The sequence below is a fragment of the Physella acuta genome, unplaced genomic scaffold (assembly GCF_028476545.2).
Source record: "Physella acuta isolate Inbredline_101_S28 unplaced genomic scaffold, ASM2847654v3 ptg001993l, whole genome shotgun sequence".
Classification (NCBI taxonomy): Eukaryota; Metazoa; Mollusca; class Gastropoda; family Physidae; genus Physella; species Physella acuta.
In genome coordinates this window covers 118,935-138,520 of record NW_026733498.1, presented here as the reverse complement: position 1 = coordinate 138,520, position 19,586 = coordinate 118,935, and the positions used below count along the sequence as shown (strand labels likewise).

Below are 19,586 nucleotides of genomic sequence, written 5' to 3'. Positions count from 1 at the left end.
ACAAGATAATCTATTCGGCCGTAATATTTCTAAAACATCAAAGAAACAAATAAACACAGACTATTCGATGAAGAGCTTGTTTATACGTTTCACAAGCACAATACATTTATAACAACTACTGACTATGTTGTCGCTCTATCGATTTCGTGCTCAGAGCTGCATCAACCACAGCCTACATCTATAAAATGGACTTCAGCTACGGAATTTATTACTTTTTTCCATATAGCCTAAAATATCAACTGATCAACCTATACTAAGGGATAGCAGAGTTTCTTCCAGGCATCTCCTCCCCCCCCCCCTTAACGAAATGGAATTTATATAGAACATATATACTTTTAACAGTGTCCGCCCCTTTCCCCTCCCCCCGAACCTTTCAAGTGCCCCCCCCCCCCCCCGGAGAAAAAAAAGGTCTGGAAGAATCACTGCCGGATAGCCCATCTAAGAAAGGAAGTTCGGAAAAGTCAACTTAACAACACAACCTGGGAAGAAGTTGGGGCTTTTTATGTCTGTACATTAAACCACAACAATAAAAAAAATTGATTGATTTGGGGCTAACACATTTTAAAAATTGAGAATACAGGCTTATTTTTATTATGGTATTTAATTTACATGAAGTAGTGCACCGTCTGGTAGGCTACATTTGGAAACAAACACAATTTGGATTTGGTTAAAATCGTTGTTTTTTTTTCAGAAATAAAACTGTATATTATGTTTTAAAATTACAATACCGTACATTTAAAAGTATCTGCATGCATTTAGCAGTTGTATAAATAAAAAAAAAAGAATGATATAGTAACTTTATTAGCCTGTGTATTAATCTATTATTATACTCACACTTTAATACTATCAAACAACTGAATTATGTTTTGTGTTATGGCTTTAAAATCTACCAATACACGATAGCCTATAAACCCTTCACAGGAGCTGGGTTGGCTTATTTTAGTTTTATAAACCAGCAGAGGCGTCGCGAGGCGGGGGTTGAGGACCGTACCGGGTGACACCATTTTAAAGCGGGGGGGGGGGGGGGGGGGGACACCAAGACAAAAAATTGCAAAATGTATACCCGAAAAATGATTTTGCCAGTCCAATTAATGATGATTTAGAGTAAAAAGAGTCTTTTAAGTGCAAATTGAATATTCTGAATATATATATATATATATATATATATATATATATATATATATATATATATATATATATATATATATATATATATATATATATATATATATATATATATACGTTTGTGTGTGTGGAGAGGGGTGGATATCATGAGTGCCACACCGGATGACACCCGACCTAGCTAAGCCACTATATGATACTCCTAGATGTCGAGATAATTTTCTATGCTTTCCGGCATATCTTAAGTAGTCATACACTTGCATGAAGCATCTAATTATCTAGCAACAAAAAGAAAGAAAGAAAAAATTCCACATATTTTTTAAACCAATTTTTATTGTTCCTTTAAAAAAAAACCAGACATTGTATTGCAGGTTTTTATTTTTATTTCCCACCAAACAATGACCCGAGCCAGCTGGTCACGCTGACATTGCCGGCTAGAACTTCATTAAACGTGTGGACTTTAGCCTCTTGGTTGTATGGTTCTGGCGGGTAAAGTGTTGCTCTTCTGTGCAGAAAATACAAATGTCCATTTAAAATAAAATAAAATTTCATTCAGACCTAGTCTATATTCTATAACATCATTAATTAGCAGCTGTTGTAGTGTGATTCTCAAAGTGTATCACTATAATTAATTTGTTTAGAAAATCAAGATATTACACACTTAATTTCGAGTGTTTTTCTGCTCCACTGAATATTCGATAGTATTATTCCAGGAAAAGATGCCTGAAAGAAACTCTGATTTCTTTACTAGACAAACTAGAGTAGCTGACAAAACCCAGTGTTTCTTTAAGACTTTTCTCCGGGTGGGGTGTATTTAAAACTTTCGGGAGGGGGGGGGTAGTACTAAATTTTTAGAGGGTTGTTTTGATACTAGTAATAAATGTTTTTTGTATAACTTATTTATATTTCATTCAGGGGGAGGGGTGCTGTAAAACTCCATCCCAATATTGTTGTAACTAAACCCCCTTAACACGGTGAAGCACTCACTTTCCAAGAACAAACCCAGCCAAAGAGATGGTCCTGGTTTCTATACAGTGAATCCCGACCACATTGAAGAACAGGGAGCCGACAGCTCGCGAGGTGAACGTGCCCACCTTTTGGAGACACTTCCGAAATTTTTTATCACAGGCACAACTGCATCTGTTAACATAAAAATGTTTTTAAAATGTTGTTGGAAACTAAGTAGAAAGTGGGAAGTAAACTAATGTTATGGGTCGGCGTGGCCTAGCGGTAGGGTAGAGAGCTAGACTGCTAACCCGAGAGTCTCGTGTTTGAATTCGGGTTCAAATCAGTCAAACGTCCCCGAGTCCACCCAGCTCTAATGGGTACCGAACAAAATTCATATTCCGAGGTATCTGAAGCAGATGGTATCTACTTCATCTTCCCCATGGGTCTTGGGTATGAACGGGAAGATGGTATTTACTGGCATTGACAGTTAAAGAAAATATTTGGGTGGTCGCCCACCTTTCGATTTCCCCCCACTGGTCATAGCCCAGTTGGCATTCAACAAAATTATGCATGTACTATATAGGCTATGCCTCATACAGAGGTAACATAAGAAATGAGGTCCGAGAAAGGTTCACAATGATTTTTTTAAAACAATGTTATCCCCGTACTGTAGTAACAAACTGTGTCTTTGTTTAAAGGGGATGGGGAAGAGGTCTAAGAAAATGTTAAATAAACTTTGTATATGAATTTTACTTATTTTAATGTGGCATGGCCAGACTGCCAAACAGTGTTTCTTCCAGACTTTTTTCTCCGGGGGGGCACTTGAAATCTTCGGGGGGGCGGTAAACTTTCTTCGGGGGGGCGGACACTGTTAAAAGTATATATTTTCTATATAAATTATATAAATTTCATTTCGTTCGGGGGGGCGGTAAAAATTTTTCGGGGGGGCTTCGCCCCCCCGAAGAGATGCCTGGAAGAAACTCTGCTGCCAAAGCGAAAACGATTTTTAAATATTTTAGTTTAAAAAGTTACGGTTGCCCATGAACACGTCAACTTTAGAAGAAAAGAAAAAAACTTCAAAATAATTGTAGTATCACAACAAATATTCGATTTGGCCTATTAAAAATCGCGTTGATTTTTACCGATGTTGCTAGGTGACTCACATTGTGTACTGCTGGTCGTTATGGACGCCGAACTTCGTCTCGCCTGGCAAGATGTACTCGTCACAGTGGTCGTGCTCCCGACAGCAGACGTCAGTCAAGTTGTAGTAGCCGATGTCCGACACGTTGCTGGCCAGGTTACCGTGACCACACCATTTGGTGCCTAAAGTTTAAAAAAGTAACGAATAAGCGATTTGAATTGAGTACTTTATTAAACCGTTAAATTAAATTAGGATTTTCTTACGAAACAATATATATCATGATAATATCAAAATGATTCAATGAAATTGTGGAATGCTAAAAATGAAGTTTAACAAGGTTCGATGGCAAAAGTATGCCAATATTTAACAAGTAACATAGTCTGCCCACAACGTGGAACGTATATAAATAAGTTAACGCAATTTTAGCCGCATTTTTAAGACCACCATAACTTATGCTCACAAAAAAGCTAGACATCCCATTTTTCTAAAATGATGCTATATTATTCCACCTCAAGACATTAAAATATCCATAATTATATCGAAATTATACCATATTTATCGCCAAATTACTCTCCAACGTAACACGGTGTTGATTGAAGCACATTGTCGCACAAATCTACCCCCCCCCCCTCGCTACTTATGTGTTTGACGTCTTTTAATACACCACCACGTTCGGTATAATTTGTATTCACTTGGTGCACTCTACAGAGAATGTACTTCATCAGCCTATAGGACCGAACACCGTAAGCGTACATTAATCATGCACATTTTAAAGAAAATATCCGACAACAGCCCATGGAGAGCTTAGGCCAGTTTCACCACCTTCTTCTACTTGGTCATATCTGTGGTTTTCTTCATCGAATCCCGGACTCTAAACTGTCGTAGGTCTGTCTCAGGATCCTTTATCTATCTAAAGTCAGTGGAAGATTTACGTCTAAGTTTTACAAGCTATAGCTTAAGGCTTCCACTTTCTCCCCCCCCCCCTCCTTTCGAATAAGCAAATAAAATGAATAAGTGTCATATATACTATATGAAGGCGTAGTCGAATGGGAGAACATACGACTGCTAACCCGAAAGTCTCGAGTTCGAACACGGAATCAAGTACATCCTGAGCCCACCCAGTTCTGATGCATACCTGGCTCGCGTTAGGGAATAGTGCTGACCACATTATCCCTTCATATGCCGAGGTCACAGATATTTTCGGGGTGGCGGACATTTTCCGGGGGGGGGGGGGGACGACGGACACTGGTAAAAAGTATGTTTTCTATATGAATTCCATTTCGTTCGGGGGGGGGGGGGGGGGGGGGGAAAGGGGTAGACTTTCTTCCCCCCCCCCCCCCCCCCCCGAAGAGATGCCTGGAAGAAACTGGATTTGACCTGGATAAATGCCATCCAATATGTTAATGATGCTCCGCCTCCATATCCTGTGAACTTGATTAGCGTCCTTGCCCTGCAGAAGTTTGCACTGCTCCGCCATGTTGGCCATGGAGGTCGGGTCCACCTCGTACAAGTCATTCGAGTAGTCCAACTGTGACGTTTGGTTCCTGAAAACAGAGCAGTGCTGGATATCAGTGTTTCTTCCAGACTTTTTTCTCCGGGGGGTGCACTTGATATTTTGGGGGGGGGGGGGGGGGGGGGAAGGTCTACAATTTCCGGGGGGGGGGGGCGGACACTAGTAAAAGTATATGTTTACTATATACATTCCATCTCGTTCGGGGAGGGGGGGGGGGGCGGACTGAAGTGATGTCTGGAAGAAATTCCTGCTGGATATATGAGTAAAAAAAAAAAATTGGCTGAAAATAAAATTAAAGGTAATTCAAATATGCTTAATTGTTCCGTTAGTTCTTAATTCCCTGTCGGGGACAGAACTACCGCCAGAGGGGTAAGGTTGGGGGCGGGGGGCGTATGGCACAAAATCCGACCCCACATTTTTTTAGAGGTCCGCCACTGTTCCCTGCCACTCCCGTGGAACATAAAGCCAGACCCCAGATTTTCTTTCAGACATTTTTTTTCTCCAAGTGGGATCACGAATCTGTCGGGGTGGGGTGGGGGTGGGGGTGGACTTCGATTTCCGGTTTGGGAGACCAGACACCGGTTCAGTTACATATTTTCCATATAAATTCTATTTCGTTGGAGGGGGGGGGGGGTGGTAGGGTGATAGAGCCTCTGAAGAGATGCCTGAAAGAAATCTTGCCAGACCATAACACATCCCTCAACCATAATTGTTACAATAATTTGTATATTTTTGCCCTTAAAAACAGAATTAAGAAAATGTCACATTTGCTCTACCTTTCTTTACATTGTACGCATTGTTTCAAACGGCTGAGTCACCATCTCTCCTATCGTATTATTTGCATTTAAAACTATGTCTGATCCAGCTTAAATAATAAAATAGCTGGGTGCAATGGGTTATACTGACACCTACCGAAAAAAAAAAGTTGAATGGTGGTGTGTATACATCCGTATACCCTCCTTTACCGCATTGGGTGACAATATACCTAGTGACACCACTATATATAGTAGGCTAAACCTTCTGTATCTTAATCGGCAGGCGGCAATATAATATTTATACGGGGAAAGTCAATGAATTTAGTAAAACATTAGGGTTTCAAAATATTTAGTAAGGTAGGTGGCAGAGGCGTAGCGAGTGGGGGGGGGGGGCATGTGTCTCCGGGCGCCGACCTTAGGGGGCACCAAAATGGGTTGGAAAAACAAATTGAAAGCTTGAAGGGGGAGGGGTGCAAATCGAAAGTTTGAGGGGGAGGGGTGCAAATCGAAAGTTTGTCCCCGGGCGCCGGGAAGGGTCGCTACGCCTCTGGTAAGGGGTCAGTACACTTGGCCTATATTTATTGAGGGTAGTGCAATGAGTTAGGTAAAACATTAGGGGCTCAAAGAATATTTACTTACTAAGATATTCCGTATAATATGTAGCCTATATAGAGAATGGCAATGAATTTGTTAGAATATTAGGGGCTTTAAGAATATTTACTAACAATAATACAATACGACTCAATAGTTAGCTGAAAATAAGACAACAATTGTGCATAGTGTATGGTAGGGTATGTAGAGATAGTATGACAACTTTAGTCAGTCATTTGTTGTATGTTCGATAAGACACAACTCACCAGTCAGTACTCACAGTGCAAGCCACGCCCTTTCCTGCATCTACCTGCCATTCTACGACCACGGTCCCGTCGGTAAACAACGAACTCAGCACACCATTCACTACACACCACATCAGCAACACAAGAAGGAACACATCTTCACGTATCGGCTTGGCTTGACGGTTCATTTATCAAAATTTTTACGACTACAGCTTGCCGACGCTTGTAATATTAAATTTATCTCATTATTTACAGTTATTTAAAATTAAAACATTGCTTTGTCCAATTGTAAATTTACTTCCGACGTGTGCTTACTAACAATATTTAGATACAGCGTTTAAAAAATGTCTATTCTTTCGTCAGAGGAAAATAGTTTTTCAGCAAAAAAACAAAACAAAACGTCACTGTGGCGTTCGCTGGGCTTGTAAGGTACTCATAAATCTTACCTGTCCTGTCTTCGTGTCCTCTTTGTTCTTGTAGACAGGTAAAGGTGATATGACATAATGAATCTTGTAGACTGGGGCAGGTGATATTACTCTTGTAGGCATGTGATATGACTTAATGGGTCTTGTAGACAGGGGCATGTGATATGACTTAATGGGTCTTGTAGACAGGGGCATGTAATATGACTTAATGGGTCTTGTAGACAGGGGCATGTGATATGACTGTAGGCAGGTGATATGACTTAATGGGTCTTGTAGACAGGGGCAGGTGATATGACTTAATGGGTCTTGTAGACAGGGGCATGTAATATGACTTAATGGGTCTTGTAGACAGGGGCATGTAATATGACTTAATGGGTCTTGTAGACAGGGGCATGTGATATGACTTAATGGGTCTTGTAGACAGGGGCATGTGACATGACTTAATGGGTCTTGTAGACAGGGGCATGTAATATGACTTAATGGGTCTTGTAGACAGGGGCATGTGATATGACTTAATGGGTCTTGTAGACAGGGGCAGGTGATGACTTAATGGGTCTTGTAGACAGGGGCAGGTGATGACTTAATGGGTCTTGTAGACAGGGGCATGTGATATGACTTAATGGGTCTTGTAGACAGGGGCATGTGATATGACTTAATGGGTCTTGTAGACAGGGGCATGTGATATGACTTAATGGGTCTTGTAGACAGGGGCATGTGATATGACTTAATGGGTCTTGTAGACAGGGGCATGTGATAGGGGAATGTGACATGACTGTAGGCATGTGATATGACTTACTTGTAAACAGGGGCAGTGTTTCTTCCAGACTTTTTTCTCCCTGGGGGGGGGGGGCACTTGAAATTTTCAGTGGGCGGACTAAAATTTCCAGGGGGGCGGTCACTGTTAAAAGTGAATATTTTCTATATTTATTCCAGGGTGGGGGTGCGGGGGGGGGGGGCGGTAGACTTTCTTCAGCCGGGGCAGGTGATATGACTTCAGGAATCTTGTAAGTTTGTGATATGACAATGGTGACATGACTTCATGGATATTGTTTTAGACATGTAAAGGTAATGTGAATTACGTAATATTGTAGACAGGTGAGGTCACATGACTTAAATTTTCAAAGTGTTGTCATACTCTTTCTGTTGAAGTTATATTCAACGTTGTCTTCACACTAGACCTTGCAACCTGTTCAGTTGATATCACCATTACACACGCACCCATCTTTTTCTGATTGAAGGCGTCAAACAGTTGGCAAGTAATTAAAAATATAAATACTTTTATTAATTCTACTAGAAATCTAGATGATACTTTGTTTTTTTTTAATGTAACCAGTGCCGGCGCCAGGTTATTTAGCGCCCTATGCAAAACTTCTTAAAAGCGCCCCCCCTCAAACTTTCGATTTGCACCCCCTCAAACTTTCGATTTGCACCCACCGCCTCTCAAACTTTCAATTTCTTTTCCGACCCATTTTGGCGCCCTCTACTGACAGCGCCCTAGGCAACCGCCTAGTTCGCCTTATAGGTAGCGCCGGCCCTGTAAGTAACTAAAATATTTCGTCTTGGTGTCGTCTCCCCCTTCCCTCCCCCCAACCCATTGCAGGCAGAGGCGTAGTTAGGGGAGGGCAGAGTTTCTTCCAGGCAACTCTTTGAAGAAAGTCTACCGCCTCCCCCCCCCCCCCCCCCCGAACGAGATGGAATTTATATAGTAAACATATACTTTTACTATTGTGCGCCCCCCTCCCCCGGAAAATGTACACCCCCCCCCCCCCGAAGATATTAAGTGCCCCCCCCCCCCCCGGGGAGAAAAACGTCTGGAAGAAACACTGGGGGAGGGCGGGTTGGGCGACTGCCCTGGGTACAGTGTTTCTTTCTTTCCACCCCCCCCCCCCCAAAAGAAATGCCGAAACTCTGCTTGGGTACCGACCTCAGGAGGAGGCAAACACGGTTTTAAAAAATAAAAAAAGTTCATTATGAGCTGCATTAGGGCCTACTGAATTATGTGTTGCGTGGCGTAAAAAGGGAGAGAAGGCGCGTGTCGTAAATTGGAGCTTTTGATGAGAGTAGCTCCCCTTTGATTTTAGGATAGCAATCATGGCACAAGGAAAATACAAGGCCTCAAAACTTCAAGTACCAGGCAAAAAGAAAGAAAAGCATGGCAGACCTAAAGGAGTTATTAAAAAGGGTAGGTTTTAGTAATTAAAATCGTGATCGTTATTTAAATCTAGATAGATCTATATTTCTATATCGATTCTAGATCTTTTAAAATAAAAAAGCACAACTAGAAATCTAGTAGACTAGTCTAGTACGTGGTGGTCGTGTGACTTATGACTTAGCTTAGCACTACGGCTCACTACTCACTACCAGTCACTACGGGTAAGGACAGTACGGATCTAATATCTAGAATCTAAAGTAAATTTTTCTTGATCTAGTAGTTAAGTAGATTCTATCTAGATCTAGAAAAATCTAGCTAGATTCTTCTAGATCTGCTAAGCTACAGTTACCACACATAGTCACATACACAGTCAGTAGCTACTAGATCTAGATCTAGCTAGACTTTAGTACTTTAGCTAGCTACCTACTTTAGAGACCTACTAGCTTAGATTGCCTTAGATTATTTGAGTATATCTAGATCTAGATCTCTAGGCCTATAGTAAATAGCCTCTACTTCCACAAACAGGATTAAAAATTCACTCGTGTGTAAGTCAGAGTCAAGTGATTAATTAAGTTAATACTTAGATCTAGATCTAGTAATAAACTTTGATTTTAGATCAGAATCTAGGACCTTTCTTACATACACAGTGTTTACACTTGTGACATGTATAGTGTAATTCAGAGGCATAGCGAGGGGTGGGGGCAGGGGGGGGGGGGGGGCGGGGCATATGTCCCAGGGTGCAAATGAAAAGTTCGAGGGGGATGCAAATCGAAAGTTTGAGGGGGGTGCAAATGAAAATTTTGTCCCCGGGCGCCAGGAAGGGTCGCTACGCCTCTGGTGTAATTATACAGTATCTATTAGTTGATCTATAATCTATACTACAACTATACTATACATTATACATGTCTTCTAGGGGAAAAGTCACAGCAAGTTAATGTTAAACGAAAACATTTTTTCTGCAGAACATGTATACATGTTGCAAGTGTAAATGTGGTTTTTTTAGCCTTTCTAAATTTCTAAAATCTAAAGCTAGGTTGTGCTTATTTCAGGTCACCTACAGATAGCACCAAAAAAGGCACGTCTAGTAGAAGCTGCAAAGTTAAAAAAGGTAATTTATCAAATTTGCTATGATTTTTAAACTGTTGTTTCTTATGTCCAGAGTACCGTAGTATTTTAAAAATTTAATTTGAAGATAAAAAGACCAAAAGTATTTTTAAAGTAAGAAACGTTTGCTCAGGCCATTTAAATTTAACCTGTTTAGTAGGAGTTACTAAAGTATAGCGTTCTTTAAAGATAGAGCACTCTAAACATGTTTTATTGTACTGAAACAATCTCTACCTTTACTTACTTCTCAAGTTACTTCTTACCACATTAAAATTAAAGAGCAGGGTATTAAAAAAATTAATCTAAGTAGAAGTAGAAGAGACTATAATTAGTATAATTGCTGCATATCAGTAAATTCCATATTTGACCTTCAAACTTATAGTATAGTTATTGTGCAGTTTCTGCTGATAAAAACTTGAGGGGGTACATGCCATAATATATTATTTTTGAATATATAAACCTTCTTTTTGTTTAGGCTAAGCTTATTTTTTTCATATTTCAGGATTTGGAGAAGGGTATCAGAGCATGTATTGAAGAAGAAGTTACAGCAAAAACAGTTTCCTTGGAACCACGATCTTTATCTATGTTAAAACCTTCCACATCAAAGAAAACAAAGAAAAATAAATCTTGATTTTAATATTACATTAAAATTGTTGTTACATTTTGCAAAATTGATTGATAATGGTTTATGTGTGTAGGGGTGGGGGTTTGGACTGCACCTGGTGACATCTTTCAAAACAAAATATAAATTATGACTATTATTAATTAAATATCTTTGTCCAGTTGACTTCAAATACATCATTTGATTTTCATCATTATTATATACATCTACACACGGTGACACCCTATTGCCTATAGGTTGGTACATCAATTATATTGTAGTTGTGGGATGACACAGTGATCATATCTGGTGTCACCCTACATAGTGATGCTCTGAAGCCCCTGGGAGCAAAGGGTTGCAGCTACACTTGTTTCTGTTAAACATTTTTTTAAATAAATTAATGTTCCAACTTTTTGGAAGATACAGAGATAATATCTTTGCTATACATTTAATAGTAATTCAAACTTTTTTTTTAGCTAGGTTGATTTAAGAATTCTAGTATGAAGTCCTTTCTTTTGCTTTTTATTATTATTATTAAAATGTCATTTATTGAGTTGGAACTAGACGTTAAAGATTTACACCCATATTCGAACAACATGATGGTAGAACACATGGATGCGAACCTGAAAGTCTCATTTTCAGATCCCAGTCTTGAGTTAGATGTCCATGAGCCACAGAGCTCTGATGGGTGCCTGACTCAAATTAGGGAAACCAGAAGCAGCTGGGCTGAGTGCTGACCACATTATCCCTTATTATTCATGGTCACGGAAATCTGCTTTATATGTCTTATGGACTGCCAGTTTTGAAATGGTAGCTTTACCTTTTTATGAACTCAAATGATATAAATTGAATTTCTCCACTTAGTTGTTATTTTTCCATTATTGGTAAAATTTGGTCATCCAAAACTATAGGTATTTATTCAACATGATTACAGTATCAATTAGGTTGTTTAAGGCTATCTTCTTCTTCTTCTTCTTCTTATTTCTAGCTATTAAATTAATTACACTTTATAATTATATGCTACAAAAGCTCATGGGCTTTAGAATCAGCAGCAAATAATCAGCTATAAATTATAGTTATAGGCTTGTAAAAAAAATAATTTCAAATTATAAAAAAAAAAAAAAAAAAAAACAACCTACTATTGATTTACAAAAAAAAAAAAAAAAAAAAAAAGCACAGCCTACCTGATTATAACATAGTAAATATATTATTGTGTAGTCCAATATTTATTTTGTCTAGACTCTAGAAGGCTTTTTTTGTTTTGGTGATTTGTGTTAACACTAACAACAAACTATCAGTTTTCTGTCTTTAAAAAAAAGACAAATAATCCGAAATCGTGATGTAGGCCCTAGAGATGGTTAATTTTATTTTCAGGTTTTTATTAATAAAATCAGCAATAAATTTGCATCTTTTATTATTTTTATGTATTTCGATTTTATACACTGTAACATGCATTTCTTTGATGTTTGTATTGGTGGCCGTAGGTTATGTTTTCACGTATTTTCCTTGTATTTTGTGATTTAGACGATTACAAAAAAGAATGCTAGCGGCTGCAGTCGAAAAATTTAAATAACAAAAAATAAAAAATGGAATGGGGTTAAAGTCCAAAAGTAAATCTAGATCTATAATAATCTATATCGTAGACTCGTCTCTCTTATCTGCTTTGTCAATGTCATTATTGTTGTTTATTATTATCACATTTATCTAGATGTGTTTAGATTAGACTCTAGATCTAGATTTCTAAATCTGGCCTAGCTAGGCCCTACCCTAAGACAAGTCTAAAAGTTAAGTAGTTTAAGTACTTTGTCTTTAAGTAAATAATAATTAATAATAGGACCTATCCTTACTTACTAAGTAAGGATAGGTCTTCTCTTCTTTCTTAGCCGTAGGCCTTTTTATTTTTAGAGTAGAGTGAGTCACGGAGTAGAGTTAGAGAAAATCTAGATCTGGCCAGATTTAGACTAGGGCTAGGCCTATGTGTTTAATTAAGTTTAATTATTAATATTTTATTTTTTCAGATAATCAACACATTCAAAAGACTCCAACCAGACTGACTAGCTAGATACTTAATACTAGATAGATAGATCAGTAGATCTAGTATCTAGAATTTACTAAATTCTTGGACTTAATTCTAGACACTATAGAATACTATAGATTATACTCATTATAGATATAGTGATATAGTAACAACAACCAACAAGAACACTGAACATGTCTATAGATATTGGACTGCGATCAGCGATAGAATACATTGTTACTCGTCCTGCATTTTTGGTTGCAGGCTTCCTATTTTACGTGGTGCTTTATCTCATATCTGTCACTTTCTTTGGAAAGAAATATGGCAAAAATCCCTTCACTAAAGATTATAGACGTCCGCCTGAGCCTTTTGTTCATGACACTAAGGCTCGAGAAGATGTGCTAAAGCAGAGTAAGTTTGACTATCTGTCACTAACTAGGTAATAACGAAATGTTGGCTCTAATAGAAATAATTAATCACAGCTGTAAAGTATAATTAGATGTAGAATTTAGTCAAATATAGTGCTTATTGTAGTAGTTTAGTGAACTCTATGTTTAGACCCAGTAACTGTAGTATAGGTCTAAGTAATAAGTTGTTTAATAATAGTGGCTAAGATTTTAGTATATAGAGTACACTACTAAGACTACTATTTTTAATAGTTTAGGGCCAGTAACGACAAAGTTTTGATAAAGTACTTAAACATTGCTAAATATCTTTACTAACTTAACTAGCCTATATATATTGTGTTAAATGTTTGTTAATTTGATTGTTAGAAAGGTACAATTCATTTTTCCAAAACATATTACATACACTTTTTTGTCTAATCCTTATACATTTTATAGGATTTAAGGCATCCCTAGTGCCTCAAAACTTAGATGCCATCATCATTGGCAGTGGAGTGGGTGGCCTATCAGCAGGTGTCTTACTAAGTCGAGCAGGATGCAAGGTTTTAGTACTAGAGCAACATGACCAGGCTGGAGGCTGCTGCCACACTTTTGTGGAAAAAGGATTTGAATTTGACACAGGTAATCACAGTTCTGACTTGTGATTAATTTGCTTATCTTTCATTTTTAATTTAAAAAATATTTTTTAAATGTGAAAACAGGCTTACAATTATTATATTATGTATTCCAGAGAGTATGTTGTCATTTTATAATTTCTAACTACATACAAAAATACTTGTTATCAATAGAAGTTGCACTATTTTAAAACTATAGACTATATTAAAACTATATTCTGTACAAGCAAGGTCAACATGACTGAGCTCAGAGACCTGGAGATTTGGAACTCAAATGTTCATTTTGTTCTAAGCTTAATGTCTCTGAATCCACTCACCTCTTAAAAGTACCTGACCAAATAAGAAAAAAAATGCGTTGGCTTGTCAGTATACTATTACTAGCCATGTGATTATTTCTAATTAATTGATCATAAAAATTTGATGATTTGTAATATTTAACCAATTTTGTTACACTTAGCCCTTGTATAAAACAGGTATTCACTACATTGGAAATATGCACAATGGATCAGTTGATCGTGTTTTGCTTGACCAGGTAACAGGTGGTCAGTTAAGATGGGCTCCAATGGATAATGAGTTTGATCAGGTTTGATTTTCTTTTTCTTTAGCTAGAAAACTGTCTCTCTAAAACAAGATCATGACAGTTTAGTCTGTTTAGTCAACACTCTAATGGTTAAAGAATTTGATTTCATCCCGTCATTTTTAATTTCACTTAGTTTCTTTTAAATAATTTTTATTTGCTATTTACTGAATGCTTTAAAGAAAATGGTCCATTTATGATTCTTTTCTTGCTTATTAAGGAAATTTTACAGCCTGTAACCATTTCTAGGTTGCTATGGGAGATCCAGCAAATGCTAAATTGTTCAAAATGAAGGCTGGTGAGAAAGAGTACGTCCAAAATCTGATCAATCTCTTCCCTCAAGAAAAAGATGCTATACTCAAATATATGGAGCTTATTAAGGTTACTAATTTGTTAATCTAAAAACAGTTACAAATTTAGTTTTTGAACTTGTATCTAATCCAGCTATAAGATTTAACACACAAAAAGCAGAGAAAAAAATTAATTCATTTGGATTTTAGGACATTATATAGGGGTTAATCTAAAGATCTATCTTCATTGTTTGAAGCAATACGTTTTAATCCCTTTTAGTTTTATTAAGTCTCAGAGTAGATCGTGAAAAGTGCTAAATATATATTTTCAGGATGCAAGCTCATCTTTTTATGGTATTGTCATGTTGAAAGTGCTACCCAAGATCCTGGTTCGCTTCTTGGTGGTAACAGGCCTGTACAAAATAGTATTTAGATGCTATAGGAAAAGGTACGCTGAGAAAACACTACAGGAATTTCTGGATGAGCTGACTAGCAACAAGGAGCTCAAGCTGGTTTTGTCATACATATGTGGAGATTATGGTGGGTTATGTCTCAGTTTAAAAAAAAAGTAAAAGCTTCTATTGATTGATATAAGAGTACTCAAATAATGGTGAACATGCTTCTTTAATAATTATTTTTAAAAGTTAGTAGATTTTTTATATCGGTTTCACGGTTGAGCCAGGATATCTGACTAAGCGTAAAAATAGGGTTTGAACAAGAGTTAGGTTAATAATACATAGGTTTAATTCAATCTGTCTAAAAGATATTTAAATGTTTACAACAGTCATTGAGATTTGTACTTTTTATAAGCAATCCACATATAAAATGAAAACAATTTCTCCTTCAGGTATATTTCCTAAAGACGTGCCATTTTTTCTTCATGCTATATTAATCACACACTACCAGAAGGGAGCCTATTACCCCAGGGCTGGAACCTCTGAAATTCCATTTCACATGATCCAGTCTATTGAGAAAGAGGGAGGGAAAGTTCTGGTCCAGGCTCCAGTGACTAAAATTTTGTGTGACGAGAAGGGCAGGGCTGTTGGTGAGTTGTTGTTTTAATTAAACTACTTTAAACTTTAGAATATGCTAATTAATTTATCATGTTTATAAAATAATCTATATTATTCAAAAATTTGATTAGTCCTTTGTTAAGAGTATAGTAGTATTTCAATAATTTATAGGAGCTGTTCTTTTTTTCTTGTATAAAAACTATTTGAAACATACATTTAAAAAAAATCTTTAACTATAGAACAGTCAAAACTCATCTCACTATACCATCTAGAAATTAAAACACTTTCCATTGTCAGCAAAATTCTTTAACAAATATCTCTCCAGGTGTCAGAGTTGGAAAAAATGAAATGGATGTGTTTGCTAGATATATCATATCTGATGCAGGTGTTGTAAACACATTCAAAACATTGTTGCCAGAAAGTGTTGCCAGATCTTCTTGTAAGGTTTTTTTTTTGCATTTAGGGTCTTTTTTTAGACACTTGATGTTATTGGAACAGTATAGTAAATAGTTATTTACATAGCATAAAAAAATATAAACATCAAGTGATTGAAAATCACAATTTAAATGTACATTGATACATACAGCCTTTGATTTGATTGTTTTTAGGTATATATCCATTGATCGAAAAAGTTGGACCCAGTTGTTCTTTCATTACTGCATTTATTGGAGTAGAGGGCAGCCCAAGTGAACTCAAATTGCCTGCTGGAAACACATGGGTTTACAATACGTAAGAGATAGCTAGAGTAACTATTTTAAAGCTGTACATGTAGTTTTTTTAAAATGAACCATTATTGCAATATGGTCTTCCATTAATCTTGACATGTTCCCCTCCTCCTAATCATCATCACTAAAAGTCAGTTAGACTCCTCACATCCTAAAATGATTTCACACTGCAAGCTCTTTCTCCCACCCCTCCCTACAAATGCAATTTTATTTTTTTGAAACGTCATAACAGCAATGTCTTAATTTCATTATGCATAGTCAAGATTAAGTAAATTGATCAGTTTTTATAATATGTAGCCTCTCACTTTCTTCCCTTTCCTTCCCAATCCCCCCTCATCTAATTCATTTAAATTCCGTTGAACATTTTATGAATATTAAATTAATTTTCACTTACAAAAACTATTCATTCTAATTGATGTCTTAAGAGGTTAGTTTTCTGTTTTATGTAACACATCATGCTTAGACCAAACTACAACTATTCTTTCTTATTTGAAAGTTAATTTTCTTTATTTTTAGTGATGACATCAATAAAACCATGTCAGAATTTTTGAATTTGAAAGCTGATGAAATGGAAGATGTTCAAATACCATTTGGTTACATTTCTTTCCCATCAGCCAAGGATACCGAATGGGAAAAAAAACATCCTGGTTAGTTTCTGTCATTTATATTTTCACAAAGTAAAAATACTGTAAATATATGGAACATTCTTAATCATAATTATATTTTCCATACAGGAAAGAGTTCTGTCTTAGTAATTACATTGGCCAACTGGGATTGGTTCAAGGAATGGAAAGATGAAAAACTACGCCACAGGGGAGATCGTTATGAAGGAATAAAAGATATCATAGGACGTCAGCTATGGCAACAATGTGTTGATCTGTTTCCTCAACTTGATGGAAAGGTGTGGTTTTATTTTATGTTAACTACAAATGTTTGTGTTAACTACAAATGTTTGTGTTAACTACAAATGTTTGTGTTATCTACAAATGTTTGTGTTAACTACAAATGTTTGTGTTAACTACAAATGTTTGTGTTAACTACAAATGTTTGTGTTAACTACAAATGTTTGTGTTAACTACAAATGTTTGTGTTAACTGCAAATGTATGTGTTAACTGCAAATGTTTGTGTTAACTACAAATGTTTGTGTTAACTACAAATGTTTGTGTTAACTACAAATGTTTGTGTTAACTACAAATGTATGTGTTAACTACAAATGTTTGTGTTAACTACGAATGTTTGTGCTAACTACAAATGTTTGTTTTCCCTTGCAGAAAGTTTATATGGAAGTAGGAACACCAGTGACCAACCAGTATTACCTAGCGGCCCCTCAAGGGGAAATGTATGGCCTAGCACAAGGGAAAGCTAGGTTTACAGCAGATGTGGCAAGCAAACTGAGGCCTGATACAGATATACCAGGCTTGTTTTTAACTGGTAAGGTTGCAGCTTTTTGTTTTCTTTTGAAATAATGAATTTATCTTTGTTTGGCCCCTTATAAGTTATTTCTTGTAAATTAAGGGGTTATCTTGGTTTTGGTTTTTCTACAACTCTTTAGCACTTTGGGGAAATTGAAATTACTGTATTATTTTGGTATCTAAATACCTTCTTACAGAGCAAATTGATAAATTTATTACATCATAATTACAAATAACAGTAATTTGACTCAAACAAAAAGGCTAAAAAAATACCTGCCACTGCCAGATTCAAGGGAATGAGATCGCGGACCAGCTGGCAAAAATTGGGGGAAAGAAAAAACAACCAGAAATCTCGCTACATCCAAAAGAAATCAAAAGAATCATAAAAAACAAACACAAATGTGGTCTTACACACACCCTCACTACAACAAAGATGATGGATATTATAATTTGACACAAAAACAACAATACATAATCTTTAGACTCAGAACAGGCCACAACTGACTATAACAGCACATGCATAAAAAAACTATATATTGGGTGTGGCGAAATTTGTCCTTGTGGCAAGGCCCCGGAGAATACGGAGCATGTCCTTCAAGACTGTTCATTATATAGCCAGGGGCGATCCAAACACTGGCCCCTATACACCCCACTCAAGGAAATACTATATGGGCGACCCCGCTGATCTGGAGACCACAGTCCAGTTCATACACAAAGTTGGGCTTGTTTAAATTTTACATCATATACTAAATTAAGTACAAAGGAGTATGGAGAAACAAGCAGAGAATTGAGTCATGTAATTAGTTTTAATGAGATGCCTAAACATAAATCCATTTAAACCTCTGCTCAGATGATAATATATGCCTGATCAAAGTGCAATCAAGCACAAATTACTGAATAATTTGAGAGTGAGGCTACCTCAGTACTAATTTAGTAATTATGTTAAATTTATATGTTAATGTTAATCTCCTTTTACCCACACTACAACAATCAGAAGTTGAACATATATATATGACAATTTAGAATTTATTTTTTACCCTATGCAATTTTTAACATTGTTTTTTATTTACCTTTTGTATTTACGTTTTGTATATTGATTCTCATATGACAGGTCAAGACACAATGACCTGTGGATTTACCTCTGCTCTTACCATGGGCTTGGTGTGTGCATCACAAATTTTAAACAGAAACCTGTACTCTGACCTTTTGAAGATCAGAAAGCAAGTGAAGAAGATTGATGACTTGACAAAAATTAAAAGTGATTAACAGTTCCTCTATTAGGAACATTTACTTCAATTCTTAGACATTAACTGATTAAAACTTGAAAATTTTGATGTAATTATGCATGTTCAAGAGATTCAAAATGATTTACTAATTATGGTAGACATATTTTATTTTGGACTGCATATAAATTTTTTTAAAAGTGCTGTTAAAGATATTAGGAATAATGAAAAGTTTTTACATTTAATGTGGCATAAAAAGTTGGATTGCCATTCCAAAACATAAGAATTCATTTATAAACGTCATTCAAATATGTTAGTTAATTGACCTTTTAAAATCAATTATAAACTATTTTCTTACTTGTATCTGCTTTAGCCTAACTATTCTAGTAACAAAATTAACTTTTAAATAACTTTTTAGTGTTGCCCTTATAATTTTGTATTGTTGAATACAGGTATGATATAATATTTGCTTATGCCCTATTGTTGTCATTCCAAACCTCCTAACTATAACTTCCTACTAATGGATGTGTTTAAACTTTGTAAAATAAAAAAATGTTACATTTTTTTTTACATTAAACATTACTTATTTATTTCAATCTTCAGTTTGTTGACTTTATATTGAATTGTAGGCATATACAAATATAAAATAAGTTTATACAGGATGCACCACAAGTAATTAATTTATAGCTCATTGGGGATTTAGATTTAGAATG

At 36.3% G+C, this 19,586-nt stretch overlaps 3 protein-coding genes across 6 annotated transcripts; 2 read left to right on the top strand and 1 right to left on the bottom strand.

Annotated features, from left to right (window-relative positions):
• Positions 1-1,453: 1,453 nt before the first annotated feature.
• LOC131931556 (uncharacterized) lies at positions 1,454-6,709 on the bottom strand. 2 transcript variants are annotated; one of them, XM_059288398.1, is made up of 5 exons: positions 6,337-6,709; positions 4,589-4,755; positions 3,234-3,393; positions 2,110-2,262; positions 1,454-1,627 (listed from the first exon to the last, which is right to left on the bottom strand). In XM_059288398.1, the coding sequence occupies exons 1-5, from the start codon at positions 6,501-6,503 to the stop codon at positions 1,504-1,506; spliced, it is 771 nt and encodes a 256-aa protein (XP_059144381.1). In that variant the 5' UTR covers positions 6,504-6,709; the 3' UTR covers positions 1,454-1,503. The 2 variants fall into 2 exon arrangements, with proteins under 2 accessions (XP_059144381.1, XP_059144382.1); XM_059288399.1 differs by having other exon boundaries at positions 6,351-6,507.
• Positions 6,710-8,777: 2,068 nt separating this feature from the next.
• Positions 8,778-10,638, top strand: LOC131931559 (leydig cell tumor 10 kDa protein homolog). The gene is made up of 3 exons (XM_059288404.1): positions 8,778-8,922; positions 9,942-10,000; positions 10,499-10,638. Exons 1-3 carry the CDS (start codon positions 8,832-8,834, stop codon positions 10,625-10,627), a joined length of 279 nt encoding a protein of 92 aa, XP_059144387.1. The 5' UTR covers positions 8,778-8,831; the 3' UTR covers positions 10,628-10,638.
• Positions 10,639-12,111: 1,473 nt separating this feature from the next.
• LOC131931557 (all-trans-retinol 13,14-reductase-like) lies at positions 12,112-19,469 on the top strand. 3 transcript variants are annotated; one of them, XM_059288400.1, is made up of 13 exons: positions 12,112-12,207; positions 12,616-13,025; positions 13,457-13,639; positions 14,106-14,215; positions 14,459-14,590; positions 14,832-15,039; positions 15,347-15,544; positions 15,838-15,951; positions 16,121-16,241; positions 16,754-16,884; positions 16,972-17,138; positions 17,510-17,669; positions 18,762-19,469. In XM_059288400.1, the coding sequence occupies exons 2-13, from the start codon at positions 12,809-12,811 to the stop codon at positions 18,914-18,916; spliced, it is 1,896 nt and encodes a 631-aa protein (XP_059144383.1). In that variant the 5' UTR covers positions 12,112-12,207; positions 12,616-12,808; the 3' UTR covers positions 18,917-19,469. The 3 variants fall into 3 exon arrangements, with proteins under 3 accessions (XP_059144383.1, XP_059144385.1, XP_059144384.1); XM_059288402.1 differs by lacking the exon at positions 12,112-12,207 and adding an exon at positions 12,242-12,268; XM_059288401.1 differs by lacking the exon at positions 12,112-12,207 and adding an exon at positions 12,308-12,389.
• The last annotated feature ends 117 nt before the right edge of the window (positions 19,470-19,586 follow it).